Below are 16,699 nucleotides of genomic sequence, written 5' to 3'. Positions count from 1 at the left end.
GTTCAGTAACTGTCATATATTTATTAATGTTAACGTTGTCTGAGTTTAGTCATGACAATTTAATGTGTAAATAATGGATTAACAATAAATGTGATCCTCATGTAACCGATTGGGCACCTGCTTTGTATATAAAGGGGTGACCCACCGTGAAAATGCACCTACGAATCCCTTGCTACAGTGGACTAAGCAGAACAAAATCTGACTGAACCACTATATTTCATTGCCTTCTGTATTTTTCCGGCTCTGTTGTCTGTTCTCGCATTCCTATTTGAGTACTCGCCGTTTTAGGTTGAATACTCGCATTTATCATCTTTCAAATAATTCTATCTTTTACCAGCTAAGTTACACTTCTTGGTGTTGTGAAAATCTAGTAACAACATTTGGCGCCGTCTGTGGGAATCTGATTGTAAGATTTTATTTACCTCAAAGAACATCGCTCAACATGGCTGGAAATCACGCTAACAGAGCTAACAATGAATCCATCAACATTGGAACGATGAGCGTACCATTGCCTGGAACCGGAGTGCCGCCTGTAGACGTCATCAACGGCGGGGTAGGGAGGAGCAACATCAGACCACTCAACCTGTTTCCAGAAACAAGCGGTCCTCAAGTGGAGGCACATCCACACCGCCGGCAACCATGCACTTTCCCCCGTCACCCGGCGGTCGTGTCCGAAGGAATGGTCCAGCTCACGACTGATCAATACGCTGCAATCCAGGATCAGCTGCGAGCACTACAAGCCGAGGTAGACGGACAGAGTCGCGCTCGACACCCTCCTCGGGTCCCTGCCGTTCATAATGAAAACCCTCAGGTAACAGTTTCTCGGCGTCAAACTAACCGTGTACGCAGGGAGCGAAGAAGCCGATCACGAAATCTTGGATTTGAATCACCCGACGTCGAGAGACCAATATGCAAGGTTGCCTAACCGAGCACGCGAACCGACGAGGATCCCGAGCGCCGCAACCCTCGCGGTCGTCATCCCCGAGATAACGACGCGAGAATCGGCCTCTTCATCCTCTCATAACCGCACTCCAAGCGGATATACGAGGTCCGGCTGCTGTGCAAACACGGCGGGGAGGACGCTACCGTGTACACCGAGGTGATCTGCGTGATCATCTCAATGCAGTCTTTAGGGCGCGCTCCCGCGGCCCGCGCAACACGGAGACACTCCATGATCCCCATATGGGCGATCAGGGTGTCAACGCAGTTGCCAACCCGCCTATCGCGCCGATCGCGACCACAGGGATTAATATCCCTTCAAACCTTGCCGCAGTGGCTGCGAGCCCCACTGTTGTAGCGACTCCACCTCCTGCGACAGGAGGAATCGATCAAAGTATGCTTCTGCAAGCTTTGAAAATGCTCGAACAGCAGCGTAAGCCCGTATACAAGCTGCACGGCACCTCGCCGTTTACCGCAGAAGTGCGACAGGCCCAACTTCCAAAGGGATTCCGTTTATCTGAATCCCTCAAATATAAAGGTACTTCTAACCCCTTAGACTACCTAGAGAAATTTAACACCATAATGGAAGTGGACCAGGTGCCGCAACTCGCGAAGTGTCGCATTCTCGCGGCTACGCTGGAAGAGAATGCCCATGATTGGTTCACCCAATTACCAGAGGCATCGATATCGACATGGGAGAACTTCGTCGATCTATTTCTCACACACTTCCAGGCCACGATGACGTATAGGCCACCCTATACGACTTTGGCGAACATCAAGCAAGAATGCGGTGAGTCTTTGCGAATTATTTCAAGCGTTTTAACGGCCGAGGTAACAAAAGTTGAGAAGGCTCCCGAGTCTTCGCTTGTTTGCATGTTAATAACGGGTGTCTGCCAAGAACCGACTTCGGAAAGAGCTACGGGCCGAAGACCGAATCCTTGGTAGAATTCTTCGCCATGGCCGAACCTCATAAGAGAATCGAGAACTCCACCCGGAATTGGAAAAGGGCAAGAACAAGAGGCGATCACCCATACCGCGGTCGCGATCCCGCAGTCCGCGAGGAAAGAATTCCAGGGGCCGAAGCCCCAGAAGACGCAGTCCACGCAAACCGCGGAGCCCGAAGTTGGCCAAGTCGCCTCCCAAAAAGGAGTCCTCGCCCAAAAGAAAAGGAGGACCTCGCTTCGTCAATTATACTGAACTCGCCGTCCCTCGAGACCACATCTATGCGGTTGAGGAAAGGAACGGCGTCTTCAAGAAGCCGCCCCCCATCAGGGGAAATCGCGACCGAAGAGACCCCAAGAAGTTCTGTAAGTACCACAAGGATATCGGTCACACTACCCTTGAATGTTGGGTCTTGCAGGACGAGATTGAAGAATTGATCAGAAGGGGAAAATTCGACAAGTATAGAAGAAACGAGGAAAGTCATCCCCGAGCGGATGACAAAGGAGAAAATCAGAATGCGAGTGGCTCTAGAGCACCTCGCAATATCTTGACTATAATCGGAGGACCACACATCGCGGGCGACTCTCGCAAATCACAAGAACGGTATGCCAGAGAAGCCAAGGAAAAGCCGCTTACCAATGTGAACAATCTTGGTGAACGGCCAGAGAAGCTCTTCAAGAGAGACTGCGAGGACATTGTCTTCATGGAGAGCGATGCGAGATGGGTCCACCACCCGCATTCTGACGCACTTGTGATAATTGCCAATATAGGTGGAGATAACGTCCATCGCATATTGGTCGACAATGGAAGCTCGGTAAATTTACTGAACATCCAAGCTTTCAAACAAATGGGGCTACAAGAAAAAGATTTGCGGCCCATGACATCGAGCATCTATGGCTTCACGGGAGATGTCATAGCTATAAAAGGGATGATCAAACTCCCAATCACTTTGGGAACTGCCCCAATAACTGCCAAGTCGATGGCCGACTTCGCAGTAATTGATCAATATTCGGCATACAACGCCGTGATTGGACGGCCAATTCTAAAGGAGATGAAGATCGTAACTTCGATCTATCATCTAACAATGAAGTTCCCCACTCCCTCTGGAGTAGGATCGATGAGGGAGTCCAATCGACTCTCGAGAATGTTACAACGCAGGTGTAAAGCTCGCGAGAAAAAGGACGGTGAACGTTATCCACCTTTTTGACGCACCACCACCTCGCCAGGAAATCCTTAGGATCGAAGAGGTACCGCATATAGACAAACCAGACTTGGATCCGAGAATCCTTGATCACACGGCCGCAGCCCAAGCCGCGGAAGATACAATCGAGGTCATGTGTCATCGCTTGAACATTGACCCCGAAGTGCGAGGTGTCCGACAAAAGCGCCGCAAAATGGACCCCGCAAGGTACCTAGCGCTGAAAGAAGAAGTTGACCGCCTCCTTGCCTGCGGCTTTATACGGGAGTCATTTTACCCCGACTGGTTAGCCAATCCGGTACTCGTGCCAAAGCCCAATGGCTCATGGCGTACCTGCGTTGACTTTACAGATTTGAACAAAGCCTGTCCCAAAGACAGCTTTCCTCTTCCTAGCATTGACCAGCTTGTCGATGCCACTGCAGGCCACGCACTTTTAAGCTTCATGGATGCATACTCGGGATATAATCAAATCCCGATGTACGAACCAGACCAAGAACATACCTCGTTCATTACTGATCGAGGACTATACTGTTATAAGGTAATGCCCTTTGGTTTAATAAACGCAGGTGCGACTTATCAAAGGCTAGTGAATATGATGTTCGCAGACCTCATTGGAAAGACAATGGAGGTATATGTTGACGATATGCTCGTAAAATCGCAACATGCGAAGGATCATGTCACGCACCTACAAGCCATGTTCGACATATTGCGAAGATATAAGATGCGTCTAAACCCCTTAAAATGCGTCTTTGGAGTGGGTTCTGGAAAGTTCCTCGGTTTTATGGTAAATCAACGAGGAATAGAAGCCAATCCTGCGAAGATTAAAGCGTTGGTAGAAATGCCATCACCGACTAAGCCAAAGGAGGTTCAGAGCCTCACAGGCAAAGTCGCGGCTTTAAACCGCTTCATATCCAGATCCTCTGACAAGTGTAAAGAGTTTTTTCAGATCTTGAAGGGTAACAAGAGGTTCCAATGGGATGAGAAGTGCGAGCAGGCTTTTCAGGCGTTAAAGACGCATCTGGGGCAACCTCCAATTCTATCAAAACCGTTGCCCGGCGAGGTCTTGTCAATTTATTTAGCCGTCTCCGAGTATGCGGTCAGTTCGGTACTTGTCCGCGAGGACCAAGGACATCAACACCCTGTGTACTACGTCGATGGCGATTACTAGACGCCGAGACGCGTTACCCTCAGATGGAGAAACTAGCCTTTGCCTTAATAATATCGTCAAGAAAATTGCGACCTTATTTCCAGGCTCACAGCATTGAAGTTCTGACAAACTTCCCCTTAAGGCAAGTTTTAGCGAAGCCAGAGGCATCGGGGAGATTATTAAAGTGGGCCATGGAATTGAGTCAGTTCGATATCAGGTATAAACCAAGAACTGCGATCAAGGGGCAAGCCCTCGCAGATTTTATACTTGAGCTACCGAGAACAGAGGTAGCGGTTGTAGACGGTGGAAATGACATCGTCATGACAGGCAAAGACATATGGACATTGTACGTCGATGGAGCCTCAAATAATGAAGGTTCTGGTAGTGGGATATTGTTAATCAGTCCCAACAATTTCAAGGTACACGCTGCTCTACGTTTTGAATTCTCTGCATCTAACAATGAGGCCGAGTATGAGGCTTTAATCGCAGGTCTGAAATTGGCCCTCGAGATGAAAGTCGAATACCTACAAGCATTTAGCGACTCTCAAATCGTGGTATGCCAAGTAAGTGGAGAATACCTAGCGAGAGGCGGAAGATTGGTTAAATACTTAGCCATCGTCCGTGAAATCATGCAGAAATTCAAACATGTAGTTGTATCTCGAGTACCGCGTACTCAAAATGCCCATGCAGACGCCCTGGCCCGACTGGCCTCCACTAGAGAAGCCGAGTTACTCGACGTAATTCCGGTAGACGTATTGTCACATCCAACCATAGATCGAGAAATAATCATGGAGATCGATGACGCTCAGGAAATTACCTGGATGAGTCCTATCATCGCATACCTCGACAAGGGGGTCTTACCTAATGATAAAATAGAAGCAAGGAAATTGCGACAACGAGCAGCCCGCTATGTGATATATGACCAGAGCTTGTATCGCAGAAGTTTTAGTCAACCACTTCTCAAGTGTATCAGTGGAGAAGACTGCGGTTATATACTGCGAGAAGTACATGAGGGAATTTGTGGCAATCACACTGGAGGCAATTCCCTTGCCTTAAAGATCATGCGGCAAGGGTATTACTGGCCAACATTGCGACAAGATGCCCTCACATTTGCAAAAAGGTGTGATAGATGTCAGCGAATAGCCACCTACACACACCAGCCTCCGAGTAACCTCCATTCTATCACGAGTCCCTGGCCCTTTGCAATATGGGGAATTGATTTAATTGGCGAGTTACCCAAGGGAAAAGGCGGAGTCAAATACGCTGTAGTCGCAGTTGACTATTTCACAAAGTGGGCTGAAGCAAAAGCACTCGCGACTATCACCGCAATGAAGTTGCGCGAGTTCGTCTACACTTCCATCATCTGCCGTTTCGGCATTCCGCACACGCTCATTTCAGATAATGGAAAACAGTTCGACTGTAAAGAAATGCGGCAGCTATGCGATGATTTGGGGATTAAAAAAGCCTTTTCCGCAGTCGCTTACCCGCAAAGTAATGGACAGACTGAAGCAGTCAACAAAATAATTAAGCACACCGTAAAGGGAAAATTAGAAGATCGCAAAGGGGCATGGCCGGATGAATTACCGCAAGTCCTATGGTCTTACAACACAACCCCTCGATCTACAACTGGCGAAACACCCTTCTCACTTTCTTATGGGTGCGAGGCCATGTTGCCGGTAGAGGTTGGGGCTGGATCCTTGCGCAGAGACGCTTTCGATGTCTCGCAGAACAACGAGAATCAGTTGCTTTACCTTGATTTTTTAGAAGAAAAGCGCGATAAAGCACAACTACAAAACGCGGCTTATCAACAACGAACTGCAAGGTACTTTAACTCGAAAGTTAAGATAAAACCTCTGCGAGTAGGGGACCTGGTCCTAAGAAAAGTAATGCCAAACACCAAAGTCCAATCTCACGGAGTCTTCGGAGACAATTGGGAAGGACCGTACATGATCGCAGATCAAATTGGTGATGCCACTTATCGACTCGCAACACTCGATGGGACCGCGATCCCACGAGCATGGAATAGCGAGAGCTTGAAATTCTATTATCAGTAATATTCGCGTCATTTGATTCGAGTACTTATACTTAGACATTTATTGTTCAACATAATTTCTAAGTATAGGGGCATGTATACCCGTATGTATTACTGATTGTTTGAATAAAAGTACCTGTTAAGTTTTTTCTACTTTGTTACACCAAGCTGTAATTAAAGTCGCATATATATATATATATTTGCGGTCACACCAAGTTGTGATCAAAGTTGAAAATAAAATCGCAAGTACCCATGTACTGCGTAAATATTAAAATGCATACTATCCCCGCGAGGATAGAAATTTGTCCAAAAAGTAAGATAAAATTCTTTAAGTACAAAAGTGCGAGTACCCGTGTACCGCATATATAAAAAAAAAAAAGAGAGTGAAACTAAGATAGAAAATAATCAAGCAGCGGGAGTAGTCTCATCAGGAGCAGCCTCATCCACGATCTTGCTCACGACTTCATTCTCGACCTCCTCAGCCTGCACTCCCTCGATTTCATCTGGAAGGTTGCCTTGAGTCCGGGTAGGAGACATCGAGCGAAAGGCTTCAGCCATTTCAGCAGCTTCATCTCCAAGCAGCGAGAAGTCGAAGTCAGGGACCTTGGAGAGAGTAGTATAAATGTAATCAGACACAGCCTGATCATACTGTTTTTTCCCACTCTCTTTCTCAGCCTCCAAGTCGCGAGCCATCTCAGCGATCGTGTCCTGCGACTTCTTGAGCTCGAGCTCCAACTGTTCTTTGGCCCTGTTGGCTTCCTCGAGCTCCTTGTGAAGTTCCTCCATCTTGGCCACCTCTTGCTTCAGCCTCTTTATGTTTTCCTGAAAATGGGCGTTCTGCCTCTTCAGCGAATCAGTTTCCTTCGAAGGCGTGGCCACGGCTTTCATAAACAAAGCCACAGATTGTACGGCAAGTTCAGTAGATCGAGAAGCAAGTTCCTCATAAGGAATCTCGGCCAGTAATTTTTCCTGCATGGCCAGGAAGTCGCGAGGGCGAACCGGAGAATCAATGACAACCTTCTTCCCCTTATCCTGAGTGGTCTTGGCCAACTTCTTGGAGGAATCTGCAGCGAGCGAAGTCATCACATCGCTCTTCCTCTTCTGGGCGACTACTGGTGAGGACGCCGGTGTTCCACCCTTTTGCTTGATCTTCAGGACAGGGGCAGACTTCAAGAAGGTCATGTCTACAAGCATAAAAGACAGATAAGTAAAAATCACGACTCTACCCATCACGTTATAGCAAAAGGACGAGTTACCTGAAGTTTCTCGAGGAGTTTGCTTGGAAAGTCGTTTATCTATCCGCTCCTGCTGTCTCTCAGATGGTTCTTTATATACTGGCTCCCGTTGAAGACTCGCGTTCTCGGGGATCAGTTTGTGTTCTCGCAATTTGGCAGTCGTACACAGCAATCGCCAGTCGCGATCTTGTACCGGAAGACTCCCAAGAATTTCAGCTACCCCCTTCTTATTCGCGCTAAGCGTTGGTCGAGCTGGTCTATCTGCGATGACAACAAAAGAACGAGTTAGCAAAAGATCTCGAAAAACAGAGTAACAGACTTTATCTAAGTCAACAAATATGCGACATGCGGGTACGCGATTAAAGTCGGTTCTGATCCCAGGAACCTTAAAAACATAAAACCATTTTGACTTCCAGTCGCCCATGTTCGAAACCATCCCCTCAACCCCGTTGATTTCAGAAGTCGCCCATTTACTAAAGCAAAAGAAGCCGTTATGAAGACCCACGCTCTTTATGTCATAAAAGTAACTAAATTCCTCTACTGACGGAGCTCTATGGGCGTACTCCATGTACATCGCATAAAAGGCTAGAACAGTGCGATAACTGTTGGGTGTTAGCTGAAAAGGCGATACATCATAGCGTCTAAGAATGGCTGCGACGAAAGGATGAAATGGGACTGATACACCACATCGAAGGATGGGTATTGAGATGACCACGTCCTCTGTGGGGATGATCGCAGGGTTGGTGAACGGAAGATGCGCTCTCTGAGAGGGTTTGGGACCTTGAAACGCAAGCCGCAACAAATTTAACCTCACGAAAGTGGTGAAGTCAGATTTGACGACTCTCGAGACTAGGTCTTCGCATGAGAAAGGCTCGTTCAGTTGAGAGTCGTCAACCGAGTCCGTCCCGCTCCCTTCCGCTTCCTCTTCTTCCCCACCTGACTCGCGGGCTGGAGTAGTCCATCCCTCCTCCACCTCCTCGACCTCGATGTCAGGAGCCTGCCTCGTATGGATGAGGTAGTCGCGTGCTGACACTGTGGACTCGCTATCTCGGATATCGATTGCCCCGTGTTCGATGGCTCTGTACCATCTTCTCGATCTCTACAGAAGACATCGGACCTAACTCTATCTCCGCAGCCTCCATTTCGGAGATGTCCGTAGGGAGAAAACTGTCTCTCTCCTGGTCCGATTCCCCGTCAAAGGCGCGACCTCCTGATCCGAGCTGCTGGCTATCCGACAGATCGCTCATCTAAAAGATACAAGATCTTTTCAGCGTGATGAATGTGTGAAAAAATAAAGATAAGTGATCTCACCCGCAGTAAACTATAAAAGTCGCATTCAGCAAGAAAGTCAGACTCTGTGCGAAAACTGACCCTCCTATCGATATGCGAGAAGAAATGTAACCATCTTTGGGCGAGTAATTCACGCATCCTCGGTTGTGCGGTATACCTCCAGAAACGGCTGGGCGTATCCCAGTGACTCAAGAAGTATGCATTTTCGAGCATAACCCTGAAGTTACTGGGAGACACCCACCGTTTCGAGACAACCTACCAACCAAGAAGTACGATCATTCGAGCATTAACGCACGTCAACAAATGGCTGGGCGTATCACAGTATCTCAAGGGACATATAATCGCGTATATAGCCATTAGAATACTGTGACACACCCACCATTTGAAATGGCAATTAATACTCTTACCACTCAGCCCGCGACACGAAAAGATCCTAAAAGGTCTAATCAACAGTTAAACAGAAATAAGTTTGGAAACATGCGATTATTCAAGTTGTTCAACCGAACCCTCGCGAATATTCAAATTGTTCATCCGAATGTCCGCGAGCATTCGAAGACGTGAATCAGTAGTGATCAGTTTTTTGCGGTTATGTCAATTTACAGGCCCTACACTATGAGTATTACCCAGTATCATTGACCAAAACACATAAATACCCACTAGCATACCCTCCTAAAAGAGTTTTCCATAAGCACCCAAAACCAGAAAGAAAGCACATTTTCCCCAAAAAACAGAAAACGAAAATGCAGGGATTTAGAAGCTAACCTTTAGTTTCGATTCCTGCGGTTGTTCTCGATCACTTCTGAGAATGAAAATGCTGTGGAAAATGGCAGAAAATTTGGAATGAATTTCCTTTTTCTGGGGTGTATATACTGGGGAGAAGTTAAGAGAAAGGAGGGAAAAATGGGATATTTGATTCGTATCAAAGCGTTTAAATACCCATATCCCTTATTTATTGGGATTGTGACGCGTGGCAACCAGAATGCCTAAGGTCGCCCAATCTAACGGCCAGCTATGGCCACGCCTACACGAAAACCGAAGAGTTTCGTGACGTGGCACCCCAGCGGTAATGAAAATTAATCATTACAGCCGTCATTTTTCGAAACCCTCGATGGGACAACCAAAAGGTCACCTCCTCGTGACAACCTTTCACCTGTCTCTCGAGCAGTAGTTTCCCTCAGTGACCGCTCAAGTCACATCGCGAAACTAGGGGCATGTGTTATAGTGAGATTTCTCTCACCTAGAAACTCGAGACCAGACTCCTCCTTGAAGGACACGTGTATCCAGACTTCCAGTGAAGGCTGAAATGTCCATGAGAGGCTTCTCGAAGTTTAGACCTCGCCCAGGATAAAACCAGCGAGGTATCGCGGATGCGACTTAATTCACACCGCATAACCGTAATCCTCATCATACAGGGTAGACCCAACACGCATATGTCAGAACATGTGCGAGTGCCTCCCTCTATACCTCCGCGGCAAGTATAGAGGCCAATGCCCTATGATGCAGATTTGGTCCCAACGACCCAATAGCCCTAACGGACCAATGTAAGTTCGCATGTCCAGATGCTACCAACTTCAGCATGCGAGGTCTGTAACGAGCGATCACCTAAGGACGCAGACGTTCCAAACGTACGTGCGACCCTACGAACTCAACAGACGGAACACGAACGGTCAACTCGCAGATGCGAAGGACGCATACGTTGATGAGTTCAGTAACTGTCATATATTTATTAATGTTAACGTTGTCTGAGTTTAGTCATGACAATTTAATGTGTAAATAATGGATTAACAATAAATGTGATCCTCATGTAACCGATTGGGCACCTGCTTTGTATATAAAGGGGTGACCCACCGTGAAAATGCACCTACGAATCCCTTGCTACAGTGGACTAAGCAGAACAAAATCTGACTGAACCACTATATTTCATTGCCTTCTGTATTTTTCCGGCTCTGTTGTCTGTTCTCGCATTCCTATTTGAGTACTCGCCGTTTTAGGTTGAATACTCGCATTTATCATCTTTCAAATAATTCTATCTTTTACCAGCTAAGTTACACTTCTTGGTGTTGTGAAAATCTAGTAACAACACCAGCGAGAATGAAAATGACATTAAATTGTACGAATTTATTTGTACATGCTTATATCAGTTGAATGGCCTAGTCAAAGTCTTCTCTTTTGTCATGAAAGTATTTCAGAAGTTGTAAAGTTAAACTAATAAGTTAAAAAGATTTAATTAAAAACTGAAATAAAATTAAAAATAAAAAGGAAAGAAGAAAAAAGAAGAGTGAAATGATGGATTGATTGATAGAAGTCAATCCTAGACCTAAGCAACAATATATAAGAAACTAGCTTTACAATTAAAAATTAAAAATAAAAAGAAAAGAAGAATTGTTATGGAAAAAAAATTAAAAATTAAAAACTGAAAATAAAATTAAAAATAAAAAATTAAAAACTGAAATAAAATTAAAAATTAAAAATTAAAAACCGAAATAAAATTAAAAATAAAAAGAAAAGAAGAAAAAAAGAGAGTGAAATGATGGATTGATTGATAGAAAATGAAAAAGAGAGGGAAGAGAGTAGGATTTGATTGATGATGGATGGAATGATGACTAAGTGGTATATGTGTAATAAAACAAACTTTGTAAGTAAAAAAGTAGGTATAAGCGTGTATGAGTAATTTTGTAATAAATTGTGTAAAATAGATTTTTCATGTAAAAATTTCTTTTTTTTTTGACAAAACAAAATATAAATTTAACTTCACATACTAGTATATTTCCTTTTTTTCTTTTGGCTGGAAATTTACTTATTAGGGGGTGTTTGGAATGAGTTAATGCTAACAAAGGAATGATAATGTGAAACATACCTTGTTTGTTTTGAGTCTTTAGGCTTGGAATGTTATTCCCTTAGTATTATAACTACCCTTGAGGAGGGTAATGTTGATACTTCTAAAAAAAGCGTAGGATTGAATCATTACTTTCTATTATATTAATTTGAATAGAATTTTTGAATTAATAAATAAATTTAAATACCAATAATATTATCATTTATTATAAATAAAATATTACGGTATACATTTAGTTTGTGAGATCGGTTTTTTTTAACTGAGTTATTTTATTATTATTAGCATAATATATGTATATTCATTATACATAAATTTTATGCGGATAGTGTACACATAAATAACATAGCAAAAAAAAAAAAAATAATATAGTGATAAAATATATAAAAATATTCATTTTAATTAATAAAAAATACAATAAAATTTAATAAAGACTTTTTCATTTTTACACTTCAAAACAGTTTTTTTTTTTGGCATTTTTACGAAATTCTACATAGAAATCTCAATTGCAACTAACGCTGCAACCTAAATTGCAACAAAAAATCGTATAAAACCCATATTGCAACTAGCGCAATAACCACTTTAGAAACTCAAACCGTAAATTTGAAAAAAAAAAAGTTAAAAAAAACAGTATATGGAATAATTCCCTAATTTAATATTTACTAATTAATAAATAAATTTCTTTAATAAATAATTATTTTATTTTTATATATAATTAACATTAAATAAATATATAAAAAAATATTTTTATTTTAATTTTTTAAAATAATATATAAGATTCCTGTATTCAACTAAACAGTTTAATTTAATTAACAGGAATATGATTACATATTACCTTACACAACCAAACACAGTTTACATATTTCTCTATAATCATATTCTCCTTCATAATATTTCCTGTAATCAAATTATTTTGAACACCTTAGTGACAAATGCACCTTTAGTATGACGATGATTCCATGAATATAACGAAGAAAGAAAGGTCACATATAAAAAAGGTCGCATATGGTAACGAAGTTCCAAAAAGCCAACAAACAAAAACAAAAACAAAATAATCATGAGCGTTGGATGGAGAAGTAATGTGTTAATATGGGAGTGAGCCCATGGGATAAGTGTCACCAACTCCTAGTAGTAAATAGCAAAATTATTGGAAAGTGAAAAAGAAGCAGAGTTTTTGATTGGGTAAATTGGCAGAAATTGTTGGCGTTGCATCGCTGGCAATACCAAGCACCGTTAAGTCGTTCAAATTCTGGGCCCACATTTCTTATCATAACATTATCTGGCCCATTGGCCCATTGGCCCACTCTCCCCACCTCTCTCTCTCTCTCTCACTCTCTATATCGAAGAGAAATTGAGAGAAGAATAATCCAATCGCTAACTTAGAAAGAGAGAAAGAAGAGAAAAAGAAAAAAGTCGACCGAGGAAAATAATCCCAAACCGAAGCTTTAGCTATGGCGGTAGGTTACCAAATCTCATTATTATACTTTATTCCTTTTCTCTTCATCTCCATCTATATGTTTATTGTGTTTGTACCTATACCTCTGATTCTGTGTTTGATCTGTGATTAATGAGAATTTCATGAATGGTTTGGATTTTGGAGAATGATTTTTGTATTTAAATGTTTTTTTCTTATTATTTCTGTATTTTCTATTCAGATCCTGTAAATTCTTCCTTATTGGGGAAGTAGCCTTCTGCTGCTTTGTATAATACGGACATGGTTGTAGTTTTGTATGCGCTGTTTGTTTTTATTTTTTGGTTATTATAGTCACTTCTTATAGCTTTTGAATTTTATCTTGTCTTTTTGTGGAAGAGGGAAGAAAATGGTCAAGGTTTTCTTTTTACCCTTTTCCTTTTGGCTTAAGGATTTTCTTCTTTTCTGGGGAGAGATTTTATTGTGTTCAGTGAATTGCTTTCTAGTTTAAGGTTTTTGTGATTTTATTAGATTTTATTTGTTTTTAACTTATGAATAAATAGAATTTGATTCAATAGCTCTGGGGTCGCCCGAGTGTGGTGCTTACTGGCAGAGAGGCTCTGAAGAAAATGTAAATGTATCGCATTTCTTTTGTTATGTTATTGTTGCATGTCAGCCCAAAATAGGGGAGTTTTTCTTGTGATTTTCTATACCATTTTTGTCGATGAATAGTAGAAGCTTTCTTAAAAATTCAAACCCTATTGAGAAGTTGCAATAGCTGATATGGGAGCGAAATTCTTAAATAGTTTATGTTCTGTTTTCCTTTTAAAATACGTTCTTACTGAAAAATCTCTAGAAATTCATATGATTTGAATCAGAATTATTTGCAATTATTCCTGAACCATTTTCTGTTTGTGTTAGATTGAGATACCTTTAAGTAACATCGCTTATGGTTGTACACTTGTTATATTTTCCTGAAAGCATTTGACATAAAGATTTTTTTTCTTATTGAATTAGTATTTGTTTCTTTCATGGTTTTTGCATGTAAATATTTTGATTATCACATGTGGCTGTACACTTACGTAGTTTTTAAACCACCAAATTACAAGAGTAAGTTGCTCAAATAGTTTGATCTGTCCATCAAAACTTCTATTCTAAGGCTTCATACTTGTAGCATATTTTTCATTGTTCCAATAATTTACATCCTACACAACTTTATCCCATTTGTGTCATTTATCATATGCTGCTAGGAATTGAACATAAAATAGCATTCCACTGTTTTTTTTTTACAAACTAATCTGCTTACGCTATCTGTATTCTCCTCTCATTTGAATTTTTTATTTATCATAGGACAAAGGTAGACCACTGCCCAAGTTTGGTGAATGGGATGTCAATGACCCGGCATCGGCTGAGGGATTCACTGTAATCTTTAACAAGGCTAGGAATGAAAAAAAGACAGGTGGAAAACCTGAATCACCTTCAAAGGATGACCCCACCTTTAAGCATGAAGCAGTTCTTGGAAAACCTCAATCTGTAAGTTGTTGCTATTTCCCTATCACCTTTTGTTTGATACCCTACCAACTTGATGTCTTTAACATTTATAATTTGGGAGAGTTAATTTAAATGCACATATTTATTTATTTTTTAAATTTCTCTTGAAAATAAAAGGATCATTAATCCAAAATCAGGCTTGAGGCAACAAAAAACTTCATTTGAATTTTTAAGTGTAATACTTTAGGTTATTATTATTTTTTTTTTCAATTTAGCCGTTTTAGAAGATTTTAATCCTGGCGTGCCATATAGTTGAGTTTATGTAATTTCAATGCTATTTGAAATGTTCTCAAGTATTATTAAGTTCCTGAATAATCTGAGTTTACTTTCATTGGTGCCATTTTTTGTTTCAAAAAAATTAAGGATTGTCTTGGTTTTAACTCTTATTTGATTTTTAAACATTTATTGGTCTTAGTGTTTGACAACATGCTTATTTTCTCACTTTATTTTAAATTTTATCAAATTGCATCTATCGTTGTAATCTTGATCTGAATTGGTGTACTTAGAAACAACACACATCAGTTGCTCAGAAACTTGAGAACGTTTTTTTTTCTTATATTTATCTGCTTTATGTAATTATGTTTCACTTTTGTCAAGCAACGTGAAAGTGTATTTACCTTTTGTTTTGGGATTTACGTTAGAAAATAATGTTACTAAGTACTCACTCAACCAAAAGTAGGCATTTTTGCAATTTGTTCTTTTTGACCAATCTTCTCCATGTTTGTTTGGCTGATGTTCAAGTACTAAATCAGCCAAACTATGTAAAGTGTTTTATAGCTGTTTTTTGTATGCATTATCACATGGATAGCATCAGTGTTTGAGGGATTTCTAAGTGGGAGATGGGGAATACGTTGTTGCTGTGTTATTGCCATTAATTGGGAAAAGAAAAGAAGTCACAAATATTCAATGGGAACTTGGGTTTTAGGATCTATAAATATGAGTGTCTTGTTGATCTTGTAATGTTAATTTTGTAAATAGCTTTGTTGATGTTTGAAACTGCATTGATTTGCAGAAGAAATGGTTTTGCTGCTTGCGTGCGGAATCATGAGGAGGTACCTACTTTATGAAAGATTTAAGAGGAATTTTGTTTTATATTTTATGCTCCGTGCCAATATTATATATATAATATATATATTCCAGAAGACTGGAGCTGTGTTCAAAGCTATGATTGGTCCTGCTGGAATCAGTTTGTTGTGATTTTAAGCTTTGTTGGTGATGTGGACACAGAAGATGAAGATGAAGAAAAAGAAGATGATAATATCAGCGCAATGTTGTATTTATGTTGTTGTGTATTTGGTGGGAATATTAAATATTGTGGTGTAGCTTCTTTCCTTTTTGTCCCAGCTTGATTGATGAGTTGATGATACTATTATTTCACATTGATTTCTGCGTGTATTTTGATTTTTTCTTGTGTGTAAAACTAATGCATTTCAGTTCATTTTACTAAAACGAAAATCCACCAAGGATAGTTCATTTTACTAATACTCTTATTCTTTGGACACACTCTCTCTGTCTCTCCTTTCCTCCTATTTTTCTGTGTTGAAAGGTGTTGATGGTGAAAATTCGTCAATTAAATTGTAGTCGAAAAATCAAAACTTAGATGTAAGACCTAGAATTAAGATGAGGATCTGAAAATATAAAAACTTGAAGAAAAAATATAAAATAGCTATGGAGAGAGATAAAAATGTATATTTTTTTTAAGTAAATGTTACGATGATTTCTAGGAGGTAGTTTTATGCCTTGTACTATTATTGGGTGTCAAGTGGTTGTAGAGTACCTATTGTCGGGACGTCAGGGGTTGCAAACGACGTGCCTCCACTTGTACCCTCTCGCCATCAGGTTACGCTGAAAGTGTGATCATACCCTATCTCGTACCTTTTTCACATGCATGCATTATCCTCTAATTCCTTTCTTAACGATCTTTTCTCTAACACTAAAGCAAGTTTTGCCCTCATACTTCTCCTTCTTGCCTAACTCTCCCTCTCTCTCCCACTCGCAACTTCCCCTCTCTTTCACCCTCTCCCACTCGCAGCTCTCCCTCTCTCTCACCCTCTTCCACTCGCAACTCCCCCTCTCTCTCCCTCTCCCACTTGCAACTCCCCCTCTCTCCCTCTCTCTCCA

At 41.3% G+C, this 16,699-nt stretch overlaps 2 protein-coding genes across 5 annotated transcripts; one reads left to right on the top strand and one right to left on the bottom strand.

Moving 5' to 3' along the window:
- Nucleotides 1-6,486: 6,486 nt before the first annotated feature.
- On the bottom strand, nt 6,487-10,218 carry LOC133030263 (uncharacterized). Of its 2 annotated transcripts, XM_061102812.1 has the most exons (3): nt 9,546-10,216; nt 7,515-7,754; nt 6,487-7,442 (listed from the first exon to the last, which is right to left on the bottom strand). In XM_061102812.1, exon 3 carries the CDS (start codon nt 7,438-7,440, stop codon nt 6,664-6,666), a length of 777 nt encoding a protein of 258 aa, XP_060958795.1. In that variant the 5' UTR covers nt 7,441-7,442; nt 7,515-7,754; nt 9,546-10,216; the 3' UTR covers nt 6,487-6,663. The 2 variants fall into 2 exon arrangements, with proteins under 2 accessions (XP_060958795.1, XP_060958794.1); XM_061102811.1 differs by having other exon boundaries at nt 6,487-7,754; nt 9,546-10,218.
- A 2,697-nt stretch (nt 10,219-12,915) lies between these two features.
- Nucleotides 12,916-16,056, top strand: LOC115700597 (protein NOI4). Of its 3 annotated transcripts, none has more exons than XM_030628195.2 (4): nt 12,916-13,073; nt 14,378-14,560; nt 15,591-15,630; nt 15,722-16,056. In XM_030628195.2, exons 1-3 carry the CDS (start codon nt 13,068-13,070, stop codon nt 15,624-15,626), a joined length of 225 nt encoding a protein of 74 aa, XP_030484055.1. In that variant the 5' UTR covers nt 12,916-13,067; the 3' UTR covers nt 15,627-15,630; nt 15,722-16,056. The 3 variants fall into 3 exon arrangements, with proteins under 3 accessions (XP_030484055.1, XP_030484054.1, XP_030484053.1); XM_030628194.2 differs by having other exon boundaries at nt 15,719-16,056; XM_030628193.2 differs by having other exon boundaries at nt 15,591-16,056.
- The last annotated feature ends 643 nt before the right edge of the window (nt 16,057-16,699 follow it).

This window comes from Cannabis sativa, chromosome 8, assembly GCF_029168945.1.
Source record: "Cannabis sativa cultivar Pink pepper isolate KNU-18-1 chromosome 8, ASM2916894v1, whole genome shotgun sequence".
Taxonomy (NCBI): domain Eukaryota; kingdom Viridiplantae; phylum Streptophyta; class Magnoliopsida; order Rosales; family Cannabaceae; genus Cannabis; species Cannabis sativa.
Note: the sequence above shows the minus strand (reverse complement) of the source record. Positions and strands in the feature narration are given on the sequence as shown.